Source organism: Podarcis pityusensis, assembly GCF_964106645.2.
Source record: "Podarcis pityusensis genome assembly, chromosome: 12".
NCBI classification, from domain to species: domain Eukaryota; kingdom Metazoa; phylum Chordata; class Lepidosauria; order Squamata; family Lacertidae; genus Podarcis; species Podarcis pityusensis.
In genome coordinates, this window is record NC_138037.1 from 45,501,624 (window position 1) to 45,522,964 (window position 21,341).

Sequence of the window (21,341 nt, forward strand, 5' to 3'; positions counted from 1 at the left end):
CCAGCTTGTTTTAAAGGAGGGAAGGATGCCTGTTTCTCTGCACATGGAGAAAGGCAGGGGGATAAATACTGTAAACAGGTTATATAAAGCATGGTGTTTATGTCCTTCTTGGGGGTTCCTCATAAGCACCTGTTTGGCCACTGAGAACAAGATGCTGGACCAGGCGGTCTTTTCAGCAGGCCTGTTTCCTCAAAGCTGCTTCTGGCTGAGAAAAGTTTTGCATATTGAATTCTGCACTGGATGACTTTAAAGGGATGGAAGAGAGGGCTACTGATGGCTAATAGCAATGATGCCTATGATGTACCTCCACAGCAATGCTTTCAAGTACCAGATTCTGGAAGCCACAGGAGGGGAGGGTGCTCTTGTGCTCATGTTCTGCTTGCTACTTTCCCAACTAGGCATCTAGTTGATGGCTGCTATGAAAACAGGCTGCTACGCCATTGGTCTGATCCGGAGTACTATTCTTATGTTCTGAATAACCTTTGTAATTACTTTCGGAACAGCATACTGATACAAAAGTTAAGCTGATGTTGCAGCCATAAGGTCTATAAAGGTGTTGCCCAACTGCATTTTGGAGGGTTGTTTTTTCTTTCTTATGAACTACCTTTGCTTTTTATGGGGTAAAGAAATTAGATTGGGACTGTGAATCAGAGGCAAGATAACAGGTTAGAAAGAAAGAAAGATAATAAAGGAAGAAGTTTAGGCAATGCAACTTTATCCTACACTGGCTCTCCACACCCATCACAAATTAATTGTGATTGCCTTTAAGTGCTCAAGAGCCTTGCCTGTCTTCCTTGATTTCTTAATACTGTATATCAATCTGCCTATGACCTTCACTCCTCCAACAAAACCATTTTCAGCTACCCAAAGGTCTCTCACCCACAAACAATTTTATTTTCGATTACTGTCTGGAACTCTCACCCTGAACATAAGTGTGATATTGTTTCTATTCATTCAAATCTTTCTCCATGTAAAATGTGGGCTTTCCAGTCTTTGCATACACACCATACATTTGAAGTATATACCTTCCTAAAAATAATCCAGGAAACTGGATCCTGGAAGACCTGCCTGCACGCCTTATTCTATCTAGCCTGAGAGGGGATCCTGGCTGACTCGAGCTAGAAAAGCTGAGGCTGCTGAAGAGGCCAGAGACCATCTTGGTGTCAGGAGTGCGTGCAGGAGCCAGGCCCTGTGATCAGTAGGGCTTCGCAGGACTGGGGCCTTCCTAAATTGGTTCTGTAGAGGCAAGGCGCAGCCGCACAGGTGAGGCCGCTAGGTAACTCACTGCACCTGGTGTCATAAGTTGAGAAGGGATATAAGGTCAGCATTTCCCTTCAGCTCTTTGCCACAGCAACTCATTTCTTGCCTTGCTGCGTTTGGCTTCTTGCTTCCTGATCCTCGGACCTTTGACTTTGTGACTCCTTGCTTCTTGACCCCCGGACCCTTGACTTCATGACTCCCTGCTTCCTGACCCTCGGACCCCTGGCTTCTGGACTCTCGTTCCTGCTCCCACCCTTCCATCTTGCCAGGACTTTGACCACCGCAAACTGGACCGTGACACTTGGCTGTCTCTTAGTGCAGAACCAGGTCATCAAGTCTAAGCTTCCACAGCTTTTGCCCACCATGAACCACTATTCATGTTGCTGCCAGCAACATCAGCGAAAATAGAACCATAGAATTGTAGAGTTGGAAGGAACCCTGGGATCATTCTAGTCCAACTCCCTGCAGTGTAGGAATATGCAATTCTCCTATACAGGGATCAAGACTGCAACCTTGGCATTATCAGCACAATGCTCTAACCCAGGGTTTCCCAACCTTTTTCTGACCACAGCCTCCTTCCAACCTTGTTTCCTTCCTGTGACCCCCCCTTGGGCGTAGACAAGGGGGCAGAGGGGCAGCTGTCCCCCCAGATAAGTAAAAATCAATACAAATCTGAGGTTCTACGCCCATCTTTCACCCCCATCCTACCGGTAGATAGGCAGCTATTTAAATGTTTTGTTTGCAAATAGAACATGTTTTATTTATCATTTTTATAATTTATCTAAAAGACAATTACATAAAATGATAGGAACAGAAGGAGAAAAACAGAGAATCATGGAGCTGGAAGGGAACCCAAGAATCATCTTTCTAGTGAAACCCCAATGTAAGAAACTCTAAAGCATTCATGACAGATGGCCATCCAGCCTCTTCTTAGAAACCTCCAAGGAAGGAGAGTCCCGAACGTCCTGAGGGAGATCCATCTTCCATGTATTATAGAAAGTAAACAACTTATTTGACCCCAGTTATTTGACACAGAGAGGGAAACCTCCTGTATAAAGCCTTAACTGCTCAGGATTGCAATACCTCAAGGACTACCTCTCCCTATGTCAGTGTTGAGTATAAATGTTGGTCTTTAGCAACATGTTATTGTGATACGGAACTATTGCCTAGTTCCTTCCATCCAAAATGCAGTTGTGCAACAGCCCACATCATCTGCAAGGGTGGCAGAGAGAGTACTTTACAACCCATTAGCCAATACTCAGCTATGTTAAATTCTGAGGATCTCCATTGTGAAAAAGACCCAACCCAGCAAGAATATTCTTGTGGGCGATATTTATCGACCTGAATTGTGCACACGCCTTCGTCCTTTTTTTTATTACCCCACAGGCAGCTAGCGCTATCCAGGGAATTGCAACACAACCATCCTCTAAGGAGGCAACAACAAATAGTGTCTCATCTCGTTTACATTTTTTTAAAAGCATAAATGAAACTCTCAGCCATTTTGCATTTATTAGAGAAAGACGTTTCATAATGTGGCACCCTCAACACATTAACTAGGAAGGTCCATCTCAGAGATTTCCATGGGCACCTATTTCCCATTGTATCTTATCAGAGTAGATCCACTGAAATTAAAGTACCTAATTACGCATGTCCATCAATTTCAATGGGTGTATTCTGAGCCTATTGATTTCAATTAGTCTATGCTTAGGATTAATATTGGCTGCAGCCTATTCTATTTAGAATATCATGGTGTTGTTATTGTATTTAATTGGCAATAGCTAGCTGATTAGACACACAACTTTTTGGCTTATGACTAAGGGCTCATGTTTAGGGAAGTTTTTAATGTTTTATCGCTTTATCATTAATATTATTATCATTATCATCATTATTCTGTTGGGAGCCGCCCAGAGTGGCTGGGGAAACCCAGCCAGATGGGCAGAGTATGTATGTATGTATGTATTATTATTATTATTATTATTAATAATAATAATAATAATAATATCATTCCTAATTATATCATTCCCAAGGCCTGGGTGGACTATATAATAAATGATAGGATTTCGTTTATTTGGGATATGAAGTGAAAATACAACTCCTGGCCAAGATTCTAAAAAAGGTAAAAATTTCAAAATAAGCTTAACAATTTTGCAAAAAAGAAAAAAGAAAAAAAGAAAAGGAAAAAAAAGGAAATGGCAGCCACTGAGATCTGTTGCTACTGTTGCTGCAGGCAATTGGATCTGTTGCGCTATGGATCTTAACTGCCTGAAGCGGTCACCTCATCATGCCTCATGGGTGGGCCGGCCCAAAAGCGTTATTCAGCACAGCAGCTTGCACAACTTAATGAGGAAGATAAAGGTAAAGGTAAAGGGACCCCTGACCATTAGGTCCAGTCGTGACCGACTCTGGGGTTGCGGCGCTCATCTCGCTTTATTGGCCGAGGGAGCCGGCATACAGCTTCCGGGTCATGTGGCCAGCATGACTAAGCCGCTTCTGGCGGACCAGAGCAGCGCACGGAAACGCCGTTTACCTTCCTGCCGGAGTGGTACCTATTTATCTACTAGCACTTTGACGTGCTTTCGAACTGCTAGGTTGGCAGGAGCAGGAACCGAGCAACGGGAGCTCACCCCGTCACGGGGATTCGAACCACCGACCTTCTGATCGGCAAGTCCTAGGCTCTGTGGTTTAACCCACATAAAATTCAAAGTACATAGGAACCATTCTTTGCAAATTTATTCAAAATCCACTCAAGACTGCTGAGTCAACCAAAGCGATGGGATTTGATCCAGTGATAACCAGCTTCCCAAAGCCCTATAGTCATTTACACCTGCAGTGCCCCTACCTATGAACACTCCCCCAGGTAGACCCCCACCTAGAGGGGCGCCAGGTGCTGCCCGCCTTGGGGATCACTGAAAATATTTTCCCTCCCATACTACTTTTAGAAAGGACTTTTGAATTCTGCAACAATAAGGCCTGTGTGTGTCCCCACCATAGGAGTCAACTCCTAGGGGCTGAGTTCTCTTTGCTCTCCCCCCAATAAAGTATTTGAGCCCCTGCCCCAAAAGTTGATGGGCATTCCAAAAAAAAAGTGTGTGTTTTGTGTCATGTGATTAATTATGTGGGGTGGGGCCTGCCGCCCTATATTTTATTCATCCCTGATCCCCACCCCTCGCTCCCAGTCCCAAGATCCAAGATGCCTTCCCTGCAAAAACCTACAAGGAAGACAAGAAGAAAGAAAAAACAACAGAAATCGAAAGAATCAGAAAATTTTAAATAAAGAATGGGGAAATTTTACAATTTATTTTAAAAAACCATTGTAAACAGTTAAAATTGTTATCATCTTCATCATTTTTAATTTATATACTGTATTTCTATTTTACAATACTCAAGGCGGTTTACAAGCTGAAGAAACAAAAAATGTACATCTTATAACAATCTAATGTAATAAAAAATGTGATAATAAAACATAACTTTAAAATAGGCAACCTACATCAAAAAAGTAACATTCAATCATTATATAGTATAAAATAATATCAGCATACAAAAGTTAAACTGAAATCCACTCACCAGTTACAATAAATAATATCTAAACTATAACCAGTAAAACAATGGCAAGCCACAGTACATAAAACAAAATAATACACATTGAAAAGCATTGGATTGGAATAGCACTTGTAGCTTAATGGCGAGTTTTGGACATAATGGAGATGTAAAAGATTTGGATTATTATAAAAGATGCAGGAGGAAATGATTAATAAGAAGACCCACAAAGTGGAGGAGGCAAGTCCAGGAGATTCTACGGAATCTTGTCTTTATGCTGTATATGTGATTGTAAAACTGTAAATTGGAAAACCGAATAAATAATTAAAAAGAAGAAGAAAGAAAGAAAGAAAAAAGTCCGAAAGGACCAACGGCGGAGGAACCCCTTCGAAGGAACTCTGCGCTCTTCGCAACTAGACCCGGTGTTGGGGGCGGGCCCAGTGATATGCATCCCCGTCCTCGTGGCCCGATCGGCTCCTCCCGTTGGCGGCTGTCCCCGCCTGTCTCCTCCTTCGCGGAGAGAAGAGGCCGCGGGTGAGTGAATGTGTGAGGGCGGCCGGGGCCGGGCTAAAGGGGACGGGAGCCCCTTTTCTCTGTCAGTTCCCCTCAGAGCGAGGGGGAGGAGAGGCAGGAGGGGCTTGCGACCCCGAAGCCGTTAAAAGGGCGGGGAGTTATGTGGTCGCTTAGGATAAACATTTAAGGGGAAAAGAATAAAAATAAGTAAAATTTGTGTCAGGAAGATGAGGGGCGTCGCCCCACATCCTTTTCACCCCGTTTACACGAGCGCACACCCGTATTTGGCGCCGCCCGGCCTCGCCTCTCGCCTGCTCTCCCTGCCCGAGAGCCATGAGGGGATGGCAAGCCGGGTAGCCGCGCCTGAGAGGCTCCCCTGAGCGACTCCCTTTCCGACCCCGTGAAAAGAGCGGCTGCTCTTGGGTTGAGGTGTTTCATTTCCCCCCGTTTCCCAGCTAAATCACTAACGGGCGCTTCCTCCACAGGGACTAGCGCCTTGAGAAGTTCGCCCGTTTCCCGACGTTCCGGTTCTCGGGGCGTCACCCCAAATCCTGCTTTCTTTAATCGAAAGTAAACTGGCACCCCCAAGCGCTCAGGAAAAAAACAAACCCTTGTCAAAAGCCCTACTTTTAGTTAAGTATTTTTATTTATTTACTTGATGCTCTCTCTCTCACCCACCCAGCCATGGTTTTTGTAGCGGAGCGAGGGGGAATTTCAGGGCAGTCCTGTCAAATGAATCAGCTTATTTCGAGAGGGAAGTCAACTAACTGCAGAGGGAGAGACTTGGCATGTCAACACTGCCACTTTTATAATGAAAAATCACACACACACAGACAATTTTTTTAAAATGGCGAAGCCAAATCCCGAGGAAGATTTTGGGACTATGAAAACTTCCCGTCAAATTGATTGCGAAGCAAAGTTGCAGTGGGAGGAGGAGGAGGAGGGAGAACATGACTTTTGGAGCCACCATAGAATTATCTGTACAGTTTTGGCCAAAAAAATATTTTATAACCTTAAAAAGGCCGTGGCGGGGGCCATTGTCATGAAGGCTTGTAAATGAGTTGTTGAGATGATGCAAATGGATAATTGGCGCACACATATGAAAACTTTTTAAAAAAATGCTTACTGGATTTCCTCCAGAAAGGGTAGATCCTGATTGAATTGGGGCAGGGGGGAGACTAGCATTTTGATGGCAGTAATGTTATATAGGAGGGACGCGGGTGGTGCTGTGGGTTAAACCACAGAGCCTAGGACTTGCTGATCAGAAGGTCGGCGGCTTGAATCCCCGCGATGGGGTGAGCTCCTGTTGCTCGGTCCCTGCTCCTGCCAACCTAGCAGTTCGAAAGCACATCAAAGTGCAAGTAGATAAATAGGTACCGCTCCGGCGGGAAGGTAAACAGCGTTTTCGTGCGCTGCTCTGGTTTGCCAGAAGCGGTTTAGTCATGCTGGCCACATGACCTGGAAGCCATACGCCAGCTCCCTCAGCCAATAAAGCGAGATGAGCGCCGCAACCCCAGAGTCGGTCACAACTGGACCTAATGGTCAGGGATCCCTTTACCTTTACCTTTAATGTTATGTAGATGCTGCAAAATAATAATTGCATGCTGATTCTACATTAAGCATACATCTGGAATAAGTGTACATCTGGAAGTGCCTTTTGTCTCAATGGCACCTTGAGGTATACACCTACAGTGGTACCTTGAGATGTGAATGGGATCTGTTCCGGAGTCCCGTTCGCATCCCGAAAAGAACGTAAGACGCAACAGCTCGTCTGTGTGTGCGCGTGTTGCGTTTCGCCACTTCCGCGCATGACATCATTTTGACCGTCTGCGCATGCGCAAGCGGCGAAACCTGGAAGTAACACGCTCTGTTACTTCCGAGTTGCCGCGGAGCACAACCTGAAAGCACTCAACCTGAAGCGTATTTATCCCGAGGTATGACTGTACATGCATCATATGAATGCCCTGGATAAACTGTTTTCAACCACATGTATATCTGAGAGGTACATAATTCAGTTTGCCGTGCCTCCTTGGTGGAGTCTGACAGCTGTATACACATGCATTTTTCTGCCCTGGCAGTGTACACACTGGGAAGTATACACTGGCTAATTATCTGTTCCCATTTCAGGGACCAATATAGCCATATATGATAGTAAGATCATGCAACAGCTTCTGCAACTCAACTCATATAGGAAGATTTTTTTCTATGTACAGTATGGGAAGGGTGCGGTATGGCTCAGTACATTTTTCTGCCTGATTTGGAGCAGCTGACTGCTCCCTAGCTCCCCCTATGGCACATAATACTCAAGGCCTGCAAGGTATTTTGACGCCTGAGGCAGAAAATCTCACTTAACTGTACTTTTTTGGGGTGCCCGCCAAAAACATTATAGTTTCGACCCAGATGCTTAGGAAGTTGAGGTAATTTTAATCTGTTTTAGTATTTTAACTTTTGTATGTTTTAAAGTATAGTATTTTTTTCTTTTTTCTTTAATCTTTTTATAAACCACTTTGAGGTGGTTTTGTTTTGTTTTGTGTTTGTTTTTTGCAAACAAGCAGTGTATAAATTTTATGAAAACAAACAAACAAATTCTTCCTAGGATTAAAGGATAACAATAGTACATTAAATAATCTGCTTTCACGGCGCCCAAAATCTGCTGCCTTTCTTTGAAGATGACAATCAGCCTCTCTTAACTTGGCACAGCCTTAAATCATGATAAAAACTGTGTTTTCTGAACCCTTAGTGATGCGTTGCATCGAGAAAACACTTGTTCCAGCTGGGTTTTGAGTGTTTCTGTATATAAAAGTTATAGATAGAACTTAAATCTTCCTGGAATCCTTGTTCTCTAATTGTAACTGTGTACTTGACTCTAATGTGTCCAAACATTTAAACTACAGTCAACAGAGCACTTATGTGGTGACACCACCTCCTTCGTTGCTTATCTGAACTTTCCCATGCAAATGAACGCTCACTTAAGAGGAAAATGGTAACTTGTCAAGACACTAGACTTGACTTAGTTAGATTTGCAAATAATACATTTGAAGCATCAAGGAGTGGCTCAATCTTGTTTGACATGGGTATAAATCACACAGTATCCTAATTTGGTAACTGGAATTATCAACAGATTGTTCCTAAATAATTTGAGAAGCGTTCCCTAGTTTTACGATCATATGATTTCTGATCATACAGTAGTATTAATATATCCTGAGGGAAGCTGGCTAGAGAGTCTCCATCCATTGTTATAGTATTGCTAATACAAGCTCTTACAATCAAATTTAAATAATGTTATTACCATAAATATATATTGCATATCTATATAAGCAAAAGAAAAAAAAGTATTTCGAAATGTTACCTAATAGTACAGTGGTACCTCAGGTTATAGACACTTCAGGTTACAGACGCTTCAGGTTACAGACTCCGCTAACCCAGAAATAGTACCTCGGGTTAAGAACTTTGCTTCAGGATGAGAACAGAAATTGTGCTCCGGCGGCAGCGGGAGGCCCCATTAGCTAAAGTGGTGCTTCAGGTTAAGATCAGTTTCAGGTTAAGAACGGACCTCCAGAACGAATTAAGTTCTTAACCCGAGGTACCACTGTATATTAATTTGATTTAGACAGAGTCTATCTCTGTTATGCTTAACCAAGGGAGAGAGGATAACAAAAGATTCACTTATGGCCTAGCCATTAATGCTGATGATGTAAAGTGCTAACAGCAGCACAGTTATCTTGGCCAAAGTTTGAATTGAGAAACATTAAAGATTTGCAGTGTACAAAGGATATTTCTATCTATTTTCGGAATTGGGTAAATGTGTTAACTTTGTAGCAGTGCAATCCTTTGCTATGCTGCTTTAGATTGCAACCCCTGGGCATAAACCCATATTGAAAATAGGGGGGTTTACAAACAAATTAATTTGCCATTAATATGGGATTGTGTTCCATGACTACAACTACAATTCAATGGGACTTACTTCAGAGTAGACACAGTTAAGATTTCATAGTACATTTAGGAAGCTATACTTTTTAATTTCACTAAATGAAATCTAGGGAGCAAAATGCACTATTAAATAACTTAAACTGTAACTTTTCAATTCAACATTTTCATTTGATTTGATCAGATGGCTTGCCATATTTGATAGAAAATTATATATATTTGGGTTTTCTAATACAGTCTTTACAGCTGAACTTTGTCAACCACGTGTCTATAATTGTAGTCTAACAAGCTATGTAGAAATACTGGAATATCCTTTCTTCAAGGCTGAAGGTGAAATGTTGCTTTTACCAAAGCAAAAAAACTGGGGGGAGGGGGAGGGGGGAAGCAAAAGAAAAGCAGGTGATAGTTCTACCCAGTTGTTGATTTACAGTAAATTGTATACCCTTGAATGTTCATTTCTTCTGCAGCACTCAACTATTTTATTCTTTTTTCCTTCATTTGGTAAGCCAGTTATCCAAAAGATGAAGATAAGCTGGTCAGCGTATGACACATTTGAGGCGAATTTCAAACCACTTGTGGTGGTTGAGCTTGCAAAAGACACCAAAGATGAAACGAAAGAATGGCTGACACAAAAGATAATAGAAAAGAAGAAAAATGGAGGTTGGTACTCTTTACTTTTACGGAAATCTCTGTTTCTTAAAGTATGAAAATACAATTATACAAATACATTTTAAATGAGCAAAAATAGATAATGTATTATATATAGTTTATTTAAATATTTCTTAATAAAAAAGAATCTTATTCTGAGATTTTATTTATATAGATGAAAGTTGCATGGTTGAATATTATTTTGATACTTCATATTCAACTGATTGACAAATAAACTCTCCTTTTTCGCTGAAATTGTGTGGTGAACATTTTCTTTAAGTCTCCTTTAATATGTGTGAGCCTAATTAGCAAGGCTGCCACCCATATTTACATGAAATCATCTGTTTCTAAAGGTTGTTTTCATGTAAGCATTCATTTACAAAGCTACAAGTCTTATGTGCTAAGTCAACTCCAGATGCTCTTAGATGAAATGTCTAGGTCCATTTCAGTTGGGTTTTTGATTTTACAACCGAGACTGCCAAAATAAAGACACTGTTCATTCTCTTCAGCTGCTTTTTATCTCATTGACTGTAGCATCCTTCTGGATAGGCTGCCTGAGTTGGATTTTGGAAGTACGTTAGGATGGCCAATTTGGATGCTGTTGAGGGTTTTATTCGCCAGTGCTATTTGTCATCTACATGAAAGCACTGGGCAAGGACACCTAAATATTTCAACTAAGATGTTGCCAATCTGCAGTTGACACTCCGCTCTGTCTCTCCTTTTTATCAAATCCAGGAGAGGTTTTGTTGTTGTTTAGTCGTTTAGTCGTGTCCGACTCTTCGTGACCCCATGGACCAGAGCACGCCAGGCACTCCTGTCTTCCACTGCCTCCCGCAGTTTGGTCAAACTCATGCTGGTAGCTTCGGGGACACTGTCCAACCATCTCGTCCTCTGTCGTCCCCTTCTCCTTGTGCCCTCCATCTTTCCCAACATCAGGGTCTTTTCCAGGGAGTCTTCTCTTCTCATGAGGTGGCCAAAGTATTGGAGCCTCAGCTTCACGATCTGTCCTTCCAGTGAGCACTCAGGGCTGATTTCCTTAAAAATGGATAGGTTTGTTCTTCTTGCAGTCCATGGGACTCTCAAGAGTCTCCTCCCAAGAGTAGTGCTTGGCCGTGCTAATATATTGGATGAGGGCCAGTAAACCCTGCAGCTCAAGAGGGTCTATTTATTGAGAATTCATCACAATTTGCTTGTACAAAAGTTATGCAGGGGTTAGATTTTATGCAGTCTTTATTGAGCATTCATCTGCTGTTTTTCAGTGGATTTGTTGCGCATGGGAAACACAGCACTTTAAATCCACTTTAAATTCTGGTCTTCCTCCTGAAAAATAGTGACAGCCTGGAGGTTTTGATTTGATTTAAGATTTGTATTTTGCTTTCCCAACAACAAACGTTGAAAGCAACTCACAAAAGCATTAAAACAACAACAAATGCTGCAACTATCGTACCAAACACAGCATATAAATAAAGCAAACAAGAGCAACTGTTTCAGCAAAACAATTAATACAATTCATTGGAGTCCTAGTAACTCATAATATTGCCAGCATACTTCCTAATCACATGGAACCTAAATCCAGAACAGCAAGAAATGGATTAGCTGTTCCGTGTTGCTGCCCTTAGATTAGAAAAGATAGAGGTATTTTTTAATGGATGACTCATTCAGCTGCTTGAGTGGTCAACCTGTTCTGGAGGGGATTGCATTATGGATCATTTCCCAATACTCTTTTACCCTTTTACAAGTCCACCACATATGAAAGAATGTTCCCTCCACCTCTTTGCACTTAAGTGGCTTTTCTTAAAACACACACAAACCATAAGCAGCATTGAGATTCTTATATGCAAGGTGTGTACTTGTTCCTTAGTTGTTGCTCACAAGCGGAGGCTTGTGCTCCACTTGCCTTTTAAATCTATCAAACTCTGGCCACAATCCAGCCAAACTTAAGTATTTTCAAATCTTAATGATTTGATGGTTGGATATTTACGTATGTCCTTACTACTGAATGTTCTCTTTTATTATCTTGATAACCCAAACTTTTTCTATAGATAAGGAATCATTTTTATATAACCCTTTAGATGCTGTTCCTCTTAAACTCGGCCTGAGCAATGCATGAGTCCAATTCATTAGGTATTTAAAATATCTTATATTAAAATTACATTCCATTTAATTTCTTGCCTTATTTCGAAGGAGCCCAGCTTTTGGTGAAACCCTTGATGGCAGATGGGAAGAAAATAGAAGGGAACCAGAATATTTATCTTGTTGGAGCATCTCACTTGAGGCTGCTTCTGGGAGCTGAAACGGTGGGGTTGGTGAAAGAATGTAACGATAACACAATGAGAGCCTTTACATATACCGCTAGAAAAACCTTCAAAGATTTTGCAGGTAAATCAAACTGTTTTTAGAATTGTTTCCAACATAATTTCATGTTTTTGCTTTTTAGGGCATAAAAACCATTTAAACTGAACATTGAACTTTTACCTCTCAGTCATGAAAATATATGCATTTCTGAGTTTTGAAATGTGATCATGCTTTTCTACATTATGTGGAAATTGGTTAGCTTAATTTTCATGTCATTACTATAAAACCTGTTGAATTTTAAATTTTGACTATTAAGCAACGTTAAAAAAAAGTAGATCCCAGTGTTTTTTTAATAAATGGATCTGAACAATTAGCTATCCATTGTAGGACGCTATAATACAAACTTACTTGAGAGTAAGTTTTATTGAACTCAGTGAAGTTTTCTTCTGATTTGACATTTATAGGATTGCATTTTAATGTCTTGGTTAGTTATTTCCTTAAGAGACCTCTTGCTTTGATGACATACTGTGCCTCCCAGATAACTGCTTCCTCTAGGAATTTTGCAAGATAAGAGAACACATGTTCAACCATATCAACTCTTTTCTGATTTAGAGGACAATCATGATTTCCTTACAATGGCAGAGTGTCAGTACATCATCAAACATGAACTTGAAAACCTGAGAGCCAAAGATGAAAAAATGATCCCGGGTTATCCTCAGGCAAAGCTTTATCCGGGAAAGTCAATTAGTGAGTAACTTTGTATTGAAGTTGTTAATTGCATAAGCTCTGATATTGGGGGGAAATGTATGTGAAACCATAATTTTCGCTAGCTTCGGGAGAAAACTTAGATATTGCAAGTTGGCATGTGCAGTTTGCCACAGCTTCTGCTTACATTAATTTTATATAACTAATTCCTATTATTCCTTGATGGAACAACCTAAAAGAAGTCTAGACGTGCCTAGCAGCTTAACTTCCTTAACATATTTTGATTGGTCCTTCTGCAGCAGGTAGGTTTTAGGTTTGATTTATTCTGCACTTACGAGCTGCTTGCTCCCATTACTCTATATGTATATAGGCAAAAAACCTATTTCATAATATTTGGCACTGGCAAAAGTACAGACATGTAGGAACATTATATCTAGATCAAAGTCCATTATCTATGTAATGTTTCTAGAGCTTAGATCTGTGAATATGATCTGACAGAAATTTAGAATTGAGCTCATGGATCTATCTTGGAAAAAGTAAGTCTGATGCAACACTCTTGTGTATATGTTCTTGCTTAGGAATGTTGATGATTAAGTGGTAAATAAATTCCCTAAATTATTAAACAAAAAGTGATTAATGAATGCCACATTTTTATTTGTCTAGCAAAATGTATACACCGAGTACTAGGGCAAAAGACCTCTAAGCGATGTGCAATAAAATAGTCATTTAAAATACTAATAAAAACAAACATTAAAAACAAGTTACATAAAAATAGAACAAATAACTATAAAACACTTATACTTAAGTGGTTTTAATATCAAATTACATGCCTGCGTAGGCTTTCTGGAACAAAAAAATTTGTAAGTGTTGCCAAAAACTCTATACAGTCGTACCTTGGATCCTGAATGCCTTGCAAGTCGAACATTTGACTCCCGAATGTCGCAAACCTGGAACTGAGTGTTCTGGTTTGCGAACATTCTTTGGAAACCAAATGTCCAACGTGGCTTCCGCGGCTTCTGATTGGCTGCAGGTGCTTCCTTCAGCCAATGGGAAGCCACGCCTTGGTTTCTGAACATTTTGGAAGCTGAACAGACTTCCGGAACGGATTCCGTTTGACTTCCAAGGTACCACTGTATTGTATAATCTATGTAATTGTGTTGTTTTGTTGTTATTTTAGTTATACCCTGCCCATCTGGCTCTGTGTGGGAATATGGTACCAGGACTAAAAACTATAATAAAAAATATAGATTGAAAATGTTATTCAGAGAATCATTTAGTGTGGTCTGGATAAGATAAGGCAGATGAAGCATATTTACTGTGCTACATGAACCATTCCAGAATTAAGACACTGTCCCTTATTTCTTTTTTTCTTTCAGTGCGAAGGCTAATATCCAATGGTATTCTACTTCAGATTTTTCCACTTCATGACCCAGAAGAACTAAAGAAACTTGGACATACCTGGTACAAAAAACTGAAAATTAGCTACCAGCCTTTAGGTAAGATAGCCTTACAATCTTGGCTTCTTCTCGTATGAACTGTGCGATTTTATTGGGGCCTCGTTACTTATAAGGCTATGTACACCAACCTTTGATGTGAGATACAGATTCAAGACCACAGCAGACCAAAACTGAGTAAGCAACAAACAAATTGAGAAAGTTCACCACCAAGTAGTCTGCGAAGGTACAGAAAAGTAAGTTAGGTCACGTGCTGAAGGGGACCAGGAAGCAAAACAAAGGACACTAGCCAGTCTGTCCTGGAGGAAAATTCCCTCTGTTTAGAGAGAAACAGACCACCAGCCCAGGTTTAGACATCATGACAAACTTGCCTCCCAGCAGCACCGCAGGAGCTCACCAAGTGAAACGGCACAGTGCTTGTTTCGCATTAAGACAGAGTTTATTTTTAACCATGGTTTAAAACACCAGGGCTTTGTCATAGTGTACTGGATTCTTACTCTGTTCCAAAGGCTTTTGTGTCTGGACTTCCTAAAGTTGCTACCCTTGGAGCGCAAAGAAAGCTCAGTAGTGCAGACTTTCACATTGTTCCACAAGTAACTGGTGCGCTTAAAATCAGGCAACAGTTAGAAGGATCCAATGGTACTGGCAAAAGCCAGAACTGCTTCTATATTAAGCTGACTGGGGGAAACCATTGTTTCATGAGAATTTCTCAGCTGCAGACACATGCCAAAATGGCAACAGAAGGAAACATAAGGTGATGAGTTAATATGCCATATTTTTGAAGGATGGCTCGGTATTATTTTCCCAACAGCCAGCTCTCACACAGTACAATCTTATGCATGATTACGTGGAATTAAGTTATTCCATGTTCAATGGAGTTTACTCCCAGTTAAGTGGGAAAATAAGTGCAACCTAACTCAACTTATTATGGTTGACAAGGAGTGTCACAAACTACACTGTACATTCAGCACTTAACCTTCTTAAAGCTGGAACAACTCTCCCCAAACTAACAGACATTAATACTTTTCCTATCCTTATTCTATGCAAGAGCAAATTTCACAAGAAAAAGTCAAAATAAAATAGAGGTTCATATACAAAGCACTAAGATACCAGTACATGCTTAAGACTAGAGACATTAATACTAATGGAGTGCTTTAAATTAGCAATCCCATTTGACCCATTTCAAACTTACAAGTATTAAAAATGTGGTAGCACTATTGGGTTTAAGCCCTTTGTGGAGTGACCGTGTTCAACTGCTTTTGAAGCTATACATTTAATTGGCAGAAAATTGTTCTTCTGATGCCACTGGAAGTTCAAGAGTAGACAATCACACACACTAAATAAAACTCACAGAAAAGGAGTGATGCAGCCACCTAAAGGAGGCGTTTTTCAAGGTGGTAGCTCATGTTCTGCTGCAAATTTTGATATTTCTTCAGTGGCTACCATAATTTATAAACATAAGTATTTCAGTACCTTTATACACATGGAAGAGGTAAAAGGACCAGGAACTTGTCTATTTAGTGTCACTGAATCTAAAACAGCAAACTAGTGATATTGCCTCAGATTTTACCTGTATTTTATATAAGTCACTTCAAACTTGCTCTCTTCACTTCAGCTATTCATGTTAGATTTTGCTCTCTGCGTTACCCCAATCCACCTACTCTTGCTTTTAGTCAAACTGTCACTCTGAAACAACATGATCAAATGACTCTAGCAAAGAAAATGCTGATAATTGCACTTCGTAACCCACACCTTTCACCGCAGGAAAACATCCATTAGGAAACTAAACAACTAATTCCCTTCTCCCCACTGCAACCTTTAAAGAGCACCCATCCCCATGTAAAAAACCAAAAAACAAACCACCAACCATTTCCCTCTGATCTGTATGGTTATTACTCTGCTCTGTCATGGGATTTAGTTTGTCTTTTCCTGAGCTTGAGCTAATATAAATGGGCATTTCACATTGACAGACTAACAATGGAATCCCAACCAAGTCTAGTCAAAAGTACATCTTACTGAATTCAACAGGGCTTATGCCTATGAAAGTGGAGTTAGAATTGTAGTTCATGTGATTTATGTGTGCTTTTTAAAATTACTGAGCAATGGGAGACTGCCTGAAATTGTCTGCACCTGGGAGCAGTTGCATACAACTAGATAAATGTGCAGTTACTTGCCACATGGATCAAGTGTGGAAATACATCCTTTTAGCAGTTGGAAATGGTCTGGAGAAAACTGCCTAGTAGTGCCTGATTCATGTAGTGAGCCAGATGATTTTGGAAAGTGGTCATAATTTACACTTATCACTGCGCTTGCAAAGCAACAGCTTAAACTCCGGTATTGCTCTATTTTTGAGGAAAATGAGGTACAAATGATTAAGTACTCCATACACCACATAAGGCACTTGATGCTTCAGAATGTAATACAGTGGTACCTTGGTTCCTGAATGGCTTGATTCCCGAACAAATTGGTTCCTGAATGCCGCAAACCTGGAAGTAAGTGTTCCGGTTTGCGAACGTTTTTCGGAAGCTGAATGTCTGACGTGGCTTCCACAGCTACCGCTTGAGTGCAGGAAGCTCCTGCAGCCAATTGGAAGCCGCGCCTTGGTTTTGGAACGGTTTCAGGAGTCGAATGGACTCCTGGAATGGATTAAGTTCGAGAACCAAGGTACCACTGTAACACTTTTTATTTTTAAAAATGCCCAACAGCTAATGTAAGCCTGCCAAATTTTGTGTGTATGATACTTACGTTTACTCTCTTTGTTTTCCCACAGATGAAATTCGCTGCTATTTTGGCGAAACCATTGCTTTCTATTTTGCCTTTTTGGAGTATATCACATTTGCTTTGGTTCCAATGGCTATCATTGGGATTCCTTACTATATCTTTGATTGGGAAGATTATGACAAGTATGTGCTGTTTGCAGGATTCAACCTGGTTTGGTCTGCTATTCTCCTTGAACTCTGGAAGCGGTGTTGTGCTCTAATGGCCTACAGGTGGGGGACACTTGTGATGAAGCGACAGTTTGAGGAGCCCAGGCCAGGGTTTCATGGAGTTTTAGGCATTAATCCCGTGACTGGGAGAGAGGAGCCGGTATACTCTAGCTTCAAAAGACAGTTACGAATTTATTTGGTCTCCTTACCATTTGTGTGCCTTTGCCTCTACTTCTCACTTTATGTCATGATGGTTTACTTTGAATTGGAATACCAGGCACATTTATATCATGAAGAGAACCAATCGGAATTAAGCAGCTTAATATTATATGTGCCCAGCATAATTTATGCTGTTGTGATTGAAGTTCTGAACCGCATCTATAGATACGCTGCAGAGTTCTTAACCTCATGGGGTAAGATTTCTCTCTTATTCTCTTATGTTGAATCATGTTCTAAGATATTGTCGATTCAATGATCATGTAATAGTTTGGCTGTTATGAAAGAACCTCTTTATTATGTGAGCTATAATACCTACCACTGTGAAGGAAGCTTATTGCAAAAAGGTTGCGCTAGAAACAATTTAGAGAAATTTGTTTGTGCCAGATAAGATGCCTATAGATGTGTGATATAGATAACATTTTTGTTCAGTCGTGTTGACCCCTCAAGAATCCCCTCCACTCCACTCCCACTCCCACTTTCAGAAACATAAAACCAATACAGATTCTTAAATAATCTGTGGGCCACATTTTAAACAATTAACAGTGAAATCATATATATGTCTACTTAAAAGTAGGCTCTGTTTAGTTCAGTGACACTTATTCCCACCACCATGCTAATACAAGTGTGTGTATAAATTAGTGGAGACTGAAGGTTTTTTTTTCCAGTTGGGGTTAGTGGCCTGAACATAGAAAACAAAAACTCGGCCTTTTCTCTCATTTTGGGGTGGAATGAAGCCAGAGCTATGTGATCTGAGGGCTCCATACACTCCTCTCCTAAAATACATTTTATAAGGACAAACTGGCAGCTGTTGTATATTTGTAGGAAGAAAATGTTTGAATTGTGCTTAACACAGGAGAGCGCCCTGATTGAATGCTTGCAAAAGTGCAAGGAAGACGCTGTTTGTTCAAGTCTCATGGGTGCAATCTGACAATAGGGGTTTCCATGACTGCAAAACAGGTAGATCTGATCGCTAGACCATGACCAGGAGCAATCCAGCATCACCTGAGCTCTGCGAGTACGGCTATCTCCCGATTGAAGGGCCGGGAAACCTAAATGCTTGTTTCCAAAGCCTATTGTACTACCAATCTTACTGTACGCTTGTGAAACATGGACCAGTTATAAATGCCATCTCCAACACCTCGAAAGATTCCATCAATTGTGTCTCGGAAAAATGTTACCTATCACTTGGGAAGACCGGTGAACTAATGTCAGTGTACTGGAAGAAGCAAAGATCACCAGTGCCGAAGCAATGATTCTTCAACATCAACTTCGCTGGATTGGTCATGTTGTGCGGATGCCGGATTATCGTCTTCCAAAGCAACTACAGTAGAACCTCTACTTACGACCGCCTCTACTTGGGCCTGATCCAAGTCGCGACCACGGAAAACCCAGAAGTAAATACCGGGTTTGCTGCAATTTGCGCACACGCAGAAGCGGCTTCTGCTGTTTGCACATGCGCAGAAGTGGCTGCCACCGTCTGCACATGCACACAGTGGCGCTTCTACCATGACCCGTTTCTCCTAAAGGATGGGCCGCCGGAATGGATTATGGTGCTAAGTAGAGGTTCCACTGTAATCTGTTTCGAACTTAAAAATGGAAATTGTAATGCTGGTGGTCAACAAAAGAGGTTTAAAGACTCTCTCAAGGCAAATCTAAAAAAAATGTAGTATAAACACCGACAACTGGGAAACACTGGCCTGCGAGCACTCCAACTGGAAAACAGTCTTTACACTGTTTCCAATCAAAACCGGAGAGGTTAGTTTTCTTTTCCTGGGCGCCTGATTATCTGGACAGGTGCCTGTCAGTCACCATGTTTCCCTAGGCAAGGGATGTGTTAAAACCCTCCGCCAGCAACACTTACCAGCTGCAGGTCACCCCGGCAACATGTCTTGCCTGTGTGCAGCTCCCGGTCTTGAAACTCTAAAGGTTCAAAAGTAAAATAACGACCCGGAGACAAGTTTGCTCGTTCTTGTTTTTTGAGCAGATGTTTTGTAGAGCCAGAGTGCGCCTCCACATTGAGAGGTGAAATGGAAAATCGCTGTCAATCGAGGCAAAAAAAACCTCCCCCAAAGCAAACCCAGAAAGTGTTGAGCCAGTAGAAATGCTGAAATGAACTCCGCCAATATTCATTTCGGGGAACCACAGAGGAAGAGGGAGAAGCCCTGTCAGCAGTGCTGGGAAGAGGGGAGAGACTCCCAGAATCCTCTGCAACCAGGCCTGATCCTGCAAAGCTGTCCTTCGCCATCCCTACCTGGGCTTCCCTCCTCTTCTGTCTGCCACGTACCTCCTTGAAGTCTCCTGAGTCCCACGATGTGTTGCTCTAGTAAGTTCAGCGGGCTGTCCAAGCCAGGGTCTCTCTGGGGGGCAAGGGCTTTCTTCCCATTTGTGGTCCTCCTGCACAGCTTCAGAGTCACCGATATCCATTTCGGGGAACCGCATAAGCAGAGGAAGAAGACCTGTCAGCAGCACTGGGAAGAGGGGAGAGACTCTCTGCAACCTGGCCTGGCGCTGCAAGGCTCTCTTTGGCCACTCTGTCTGCTACGTAACACATCTGTGAGGTTTCCAGAGCCCCCAAGGAGTCATTCTCATAACCTTCATTGTCTATGCTCAGGGAACTGTCCGAACTGGCATCCATTTCGGGGAACAGCAGAGGAAGAGGGAGAAGCCTTGTCAGCAGCACTGAGAAGAGGGGACAGAATGTGTGGCAGCTGCTACACTTGGAAGCTACAATCGGAGGTTAACAAGAGGGAAGGTGTCAGCGTGAGGAAGAGACAGGCGTGGATCAGAAAGGCAATTTGTGCAAATTGCCTCTCCTTTCCAGGAAACTAAAACTTGGGACACAGACTTGTATCGGACACCAGAGTAGACCCATCGAAATGAATGAGCACGTAGAACTGTGACCCATGACTCTGAATGGGTCTACCCTGAGTGGTATCTAATGGGAACCACGGCACATTTCCAGAAAGAGGGATTTGAACGGGGGGAGAAAGAGAATGATTATTTTTTATTAATTCATCTGCTATAAACAGCTTCTCAGCTTTTTCTAACCAGTAACACAAACATTAAAATACACAATAAAACATTAAAATACAAGGCACCCATAACTGAAACAGCACAATAAAACAAGGACTCAAAGCCCCATTAACAATTGGCAGTTACCAAGCGAGATCAGTTCCCTCACCAGTTTCCCCGCCATTGATCTCCCGAATTTGCTGGTGCGCAATCTGCTTTTCTTGCTTTCTCAAGCAAGGAGGATTTTTTAAATTGTAGCCTTTTGGGGGGAGGGTCACTTTCTACTGATTCTGCCCAAGCCACTGACAAACTGCTGATCCACAGCTCCTCAACTGCAGCAAAGGTGGGTTGGGGTTCTGAAGTGACATCACAAATGGGTTCCAGATGTGGGAATGTTGTGGATTGTAGGAGAGGATATATTGATTAAATATTATCCTTCCTAACTCACGCTAGTGAGCCATATAGTAGAACTCATTTCCCTTTACACAACAGGAAGCTATTTGCAAATTTGTTTGAATCTCTTTAGTTAAGCAATCTAATCTGTCTGATCCTGGTAAATCCCCTTTTGTTCCCTTCTAAAAGGAATAAAGACAAAGGATTCTCCCTTCTAAATAATGAATAGTTTTGTTGTTGTTGTTTAGTTGTTTAGTCGTGTCCGACTCTTTGTGACCCCATGGACCAGAGCACGCCAGGCACTTCTGTCTTCCACTGTCTCCCGCAGTTTGGTCAGACTCATGTTTGTAGCTTCGAGAACACTGTCCAACCATCTCATCCTCTGTCGTCCCCTTCTTCTTGTGCCCTCCATCTTTCCCAACATCAGGGTCTTTTCCAGGGAGTCTTCTCT

At 41.6% G+C, this 21,341-nt stretch overlaps 1 protein-coding gene and 3 long non-coding RNA genes across 8 annotated transcripts in view; 1 reads left to right on the forward strand and 3 right to left on the reverse strand.

The window, feature by feature from the left end:
• LOC308459584 overlaps positions 1–21,341 on the reverse strand; it is a 158,189-nt gene that overhangs the window by 31,021 nt on the left and 105,827 nt on the right. The gene's annotated exons all lie outside the window — the stretch shown is intronic.
• ANO10 (anoctamin 10) overlaps positions 5,175–21,341 on the forward strand; it is a 96,447-nt gene continuing 80,280 nt past the window's right edge. For 3 of the 5 annotated variants that reach the window (XR_013978033.1, XR_013978034.1, XM_080974774.1), the window contains exons 1-6: positions 5,175–5,331; positions 9,748–9,897; positions 12,070–12,264; positions 12,793–12,927; positions 14,262–14,381; positions 17,110–17,679. Coding sequence is in view for 3 of the 5 variants with exons in the window: in XM_080974774.1 (XP_080830900.1) it covers positions 9,759–9,897; positions 12,070–12,264; positions 12,793–12,927; positions 14,262–14,381; positions 17,110–17,679 (1,159 nt within the window). In the remaining 2 variants the exon portion in view is untranslated. Of the gene's footprint in view, positions 5,332–7,704; positions 7,728–9,743; positions 9,898–12,069; positions 12,265–12,792; positions 12,928–14,261; positions 14,382–17,109; positions 17,680–21,341 lie in introns of those variants that run through there. The other 2 variants (XM_080974775.1, XM_080974776.1) reach the window with 2 other exon arrangements.
• On the reverse strand, positions 9,987–12,190 carry LOC308459546. The gene is made up of 2 exons (XR_013978111.1): positions 12,058–12,190; positions 9,987–11,205 (listed from the first exon to the last, which is right to left on the reverse strand). It is a non-coding gene; the product is annotated as an uncharacterized lncRNA (long non-coding RNA).
• Positions 14,657–21,116, reverse strand: LOC308459557. The gene is made up of 3 exons (XR_013978139.1): positions 19,770–21,116; positions 19,347–19,405; positions 14,657–15,778 (listed from the first exon to the last, which is right to left on the reverse strand). It is a non-coding gene; the product is annotated as an uncharacterized lncRNA (long non-coding RNA).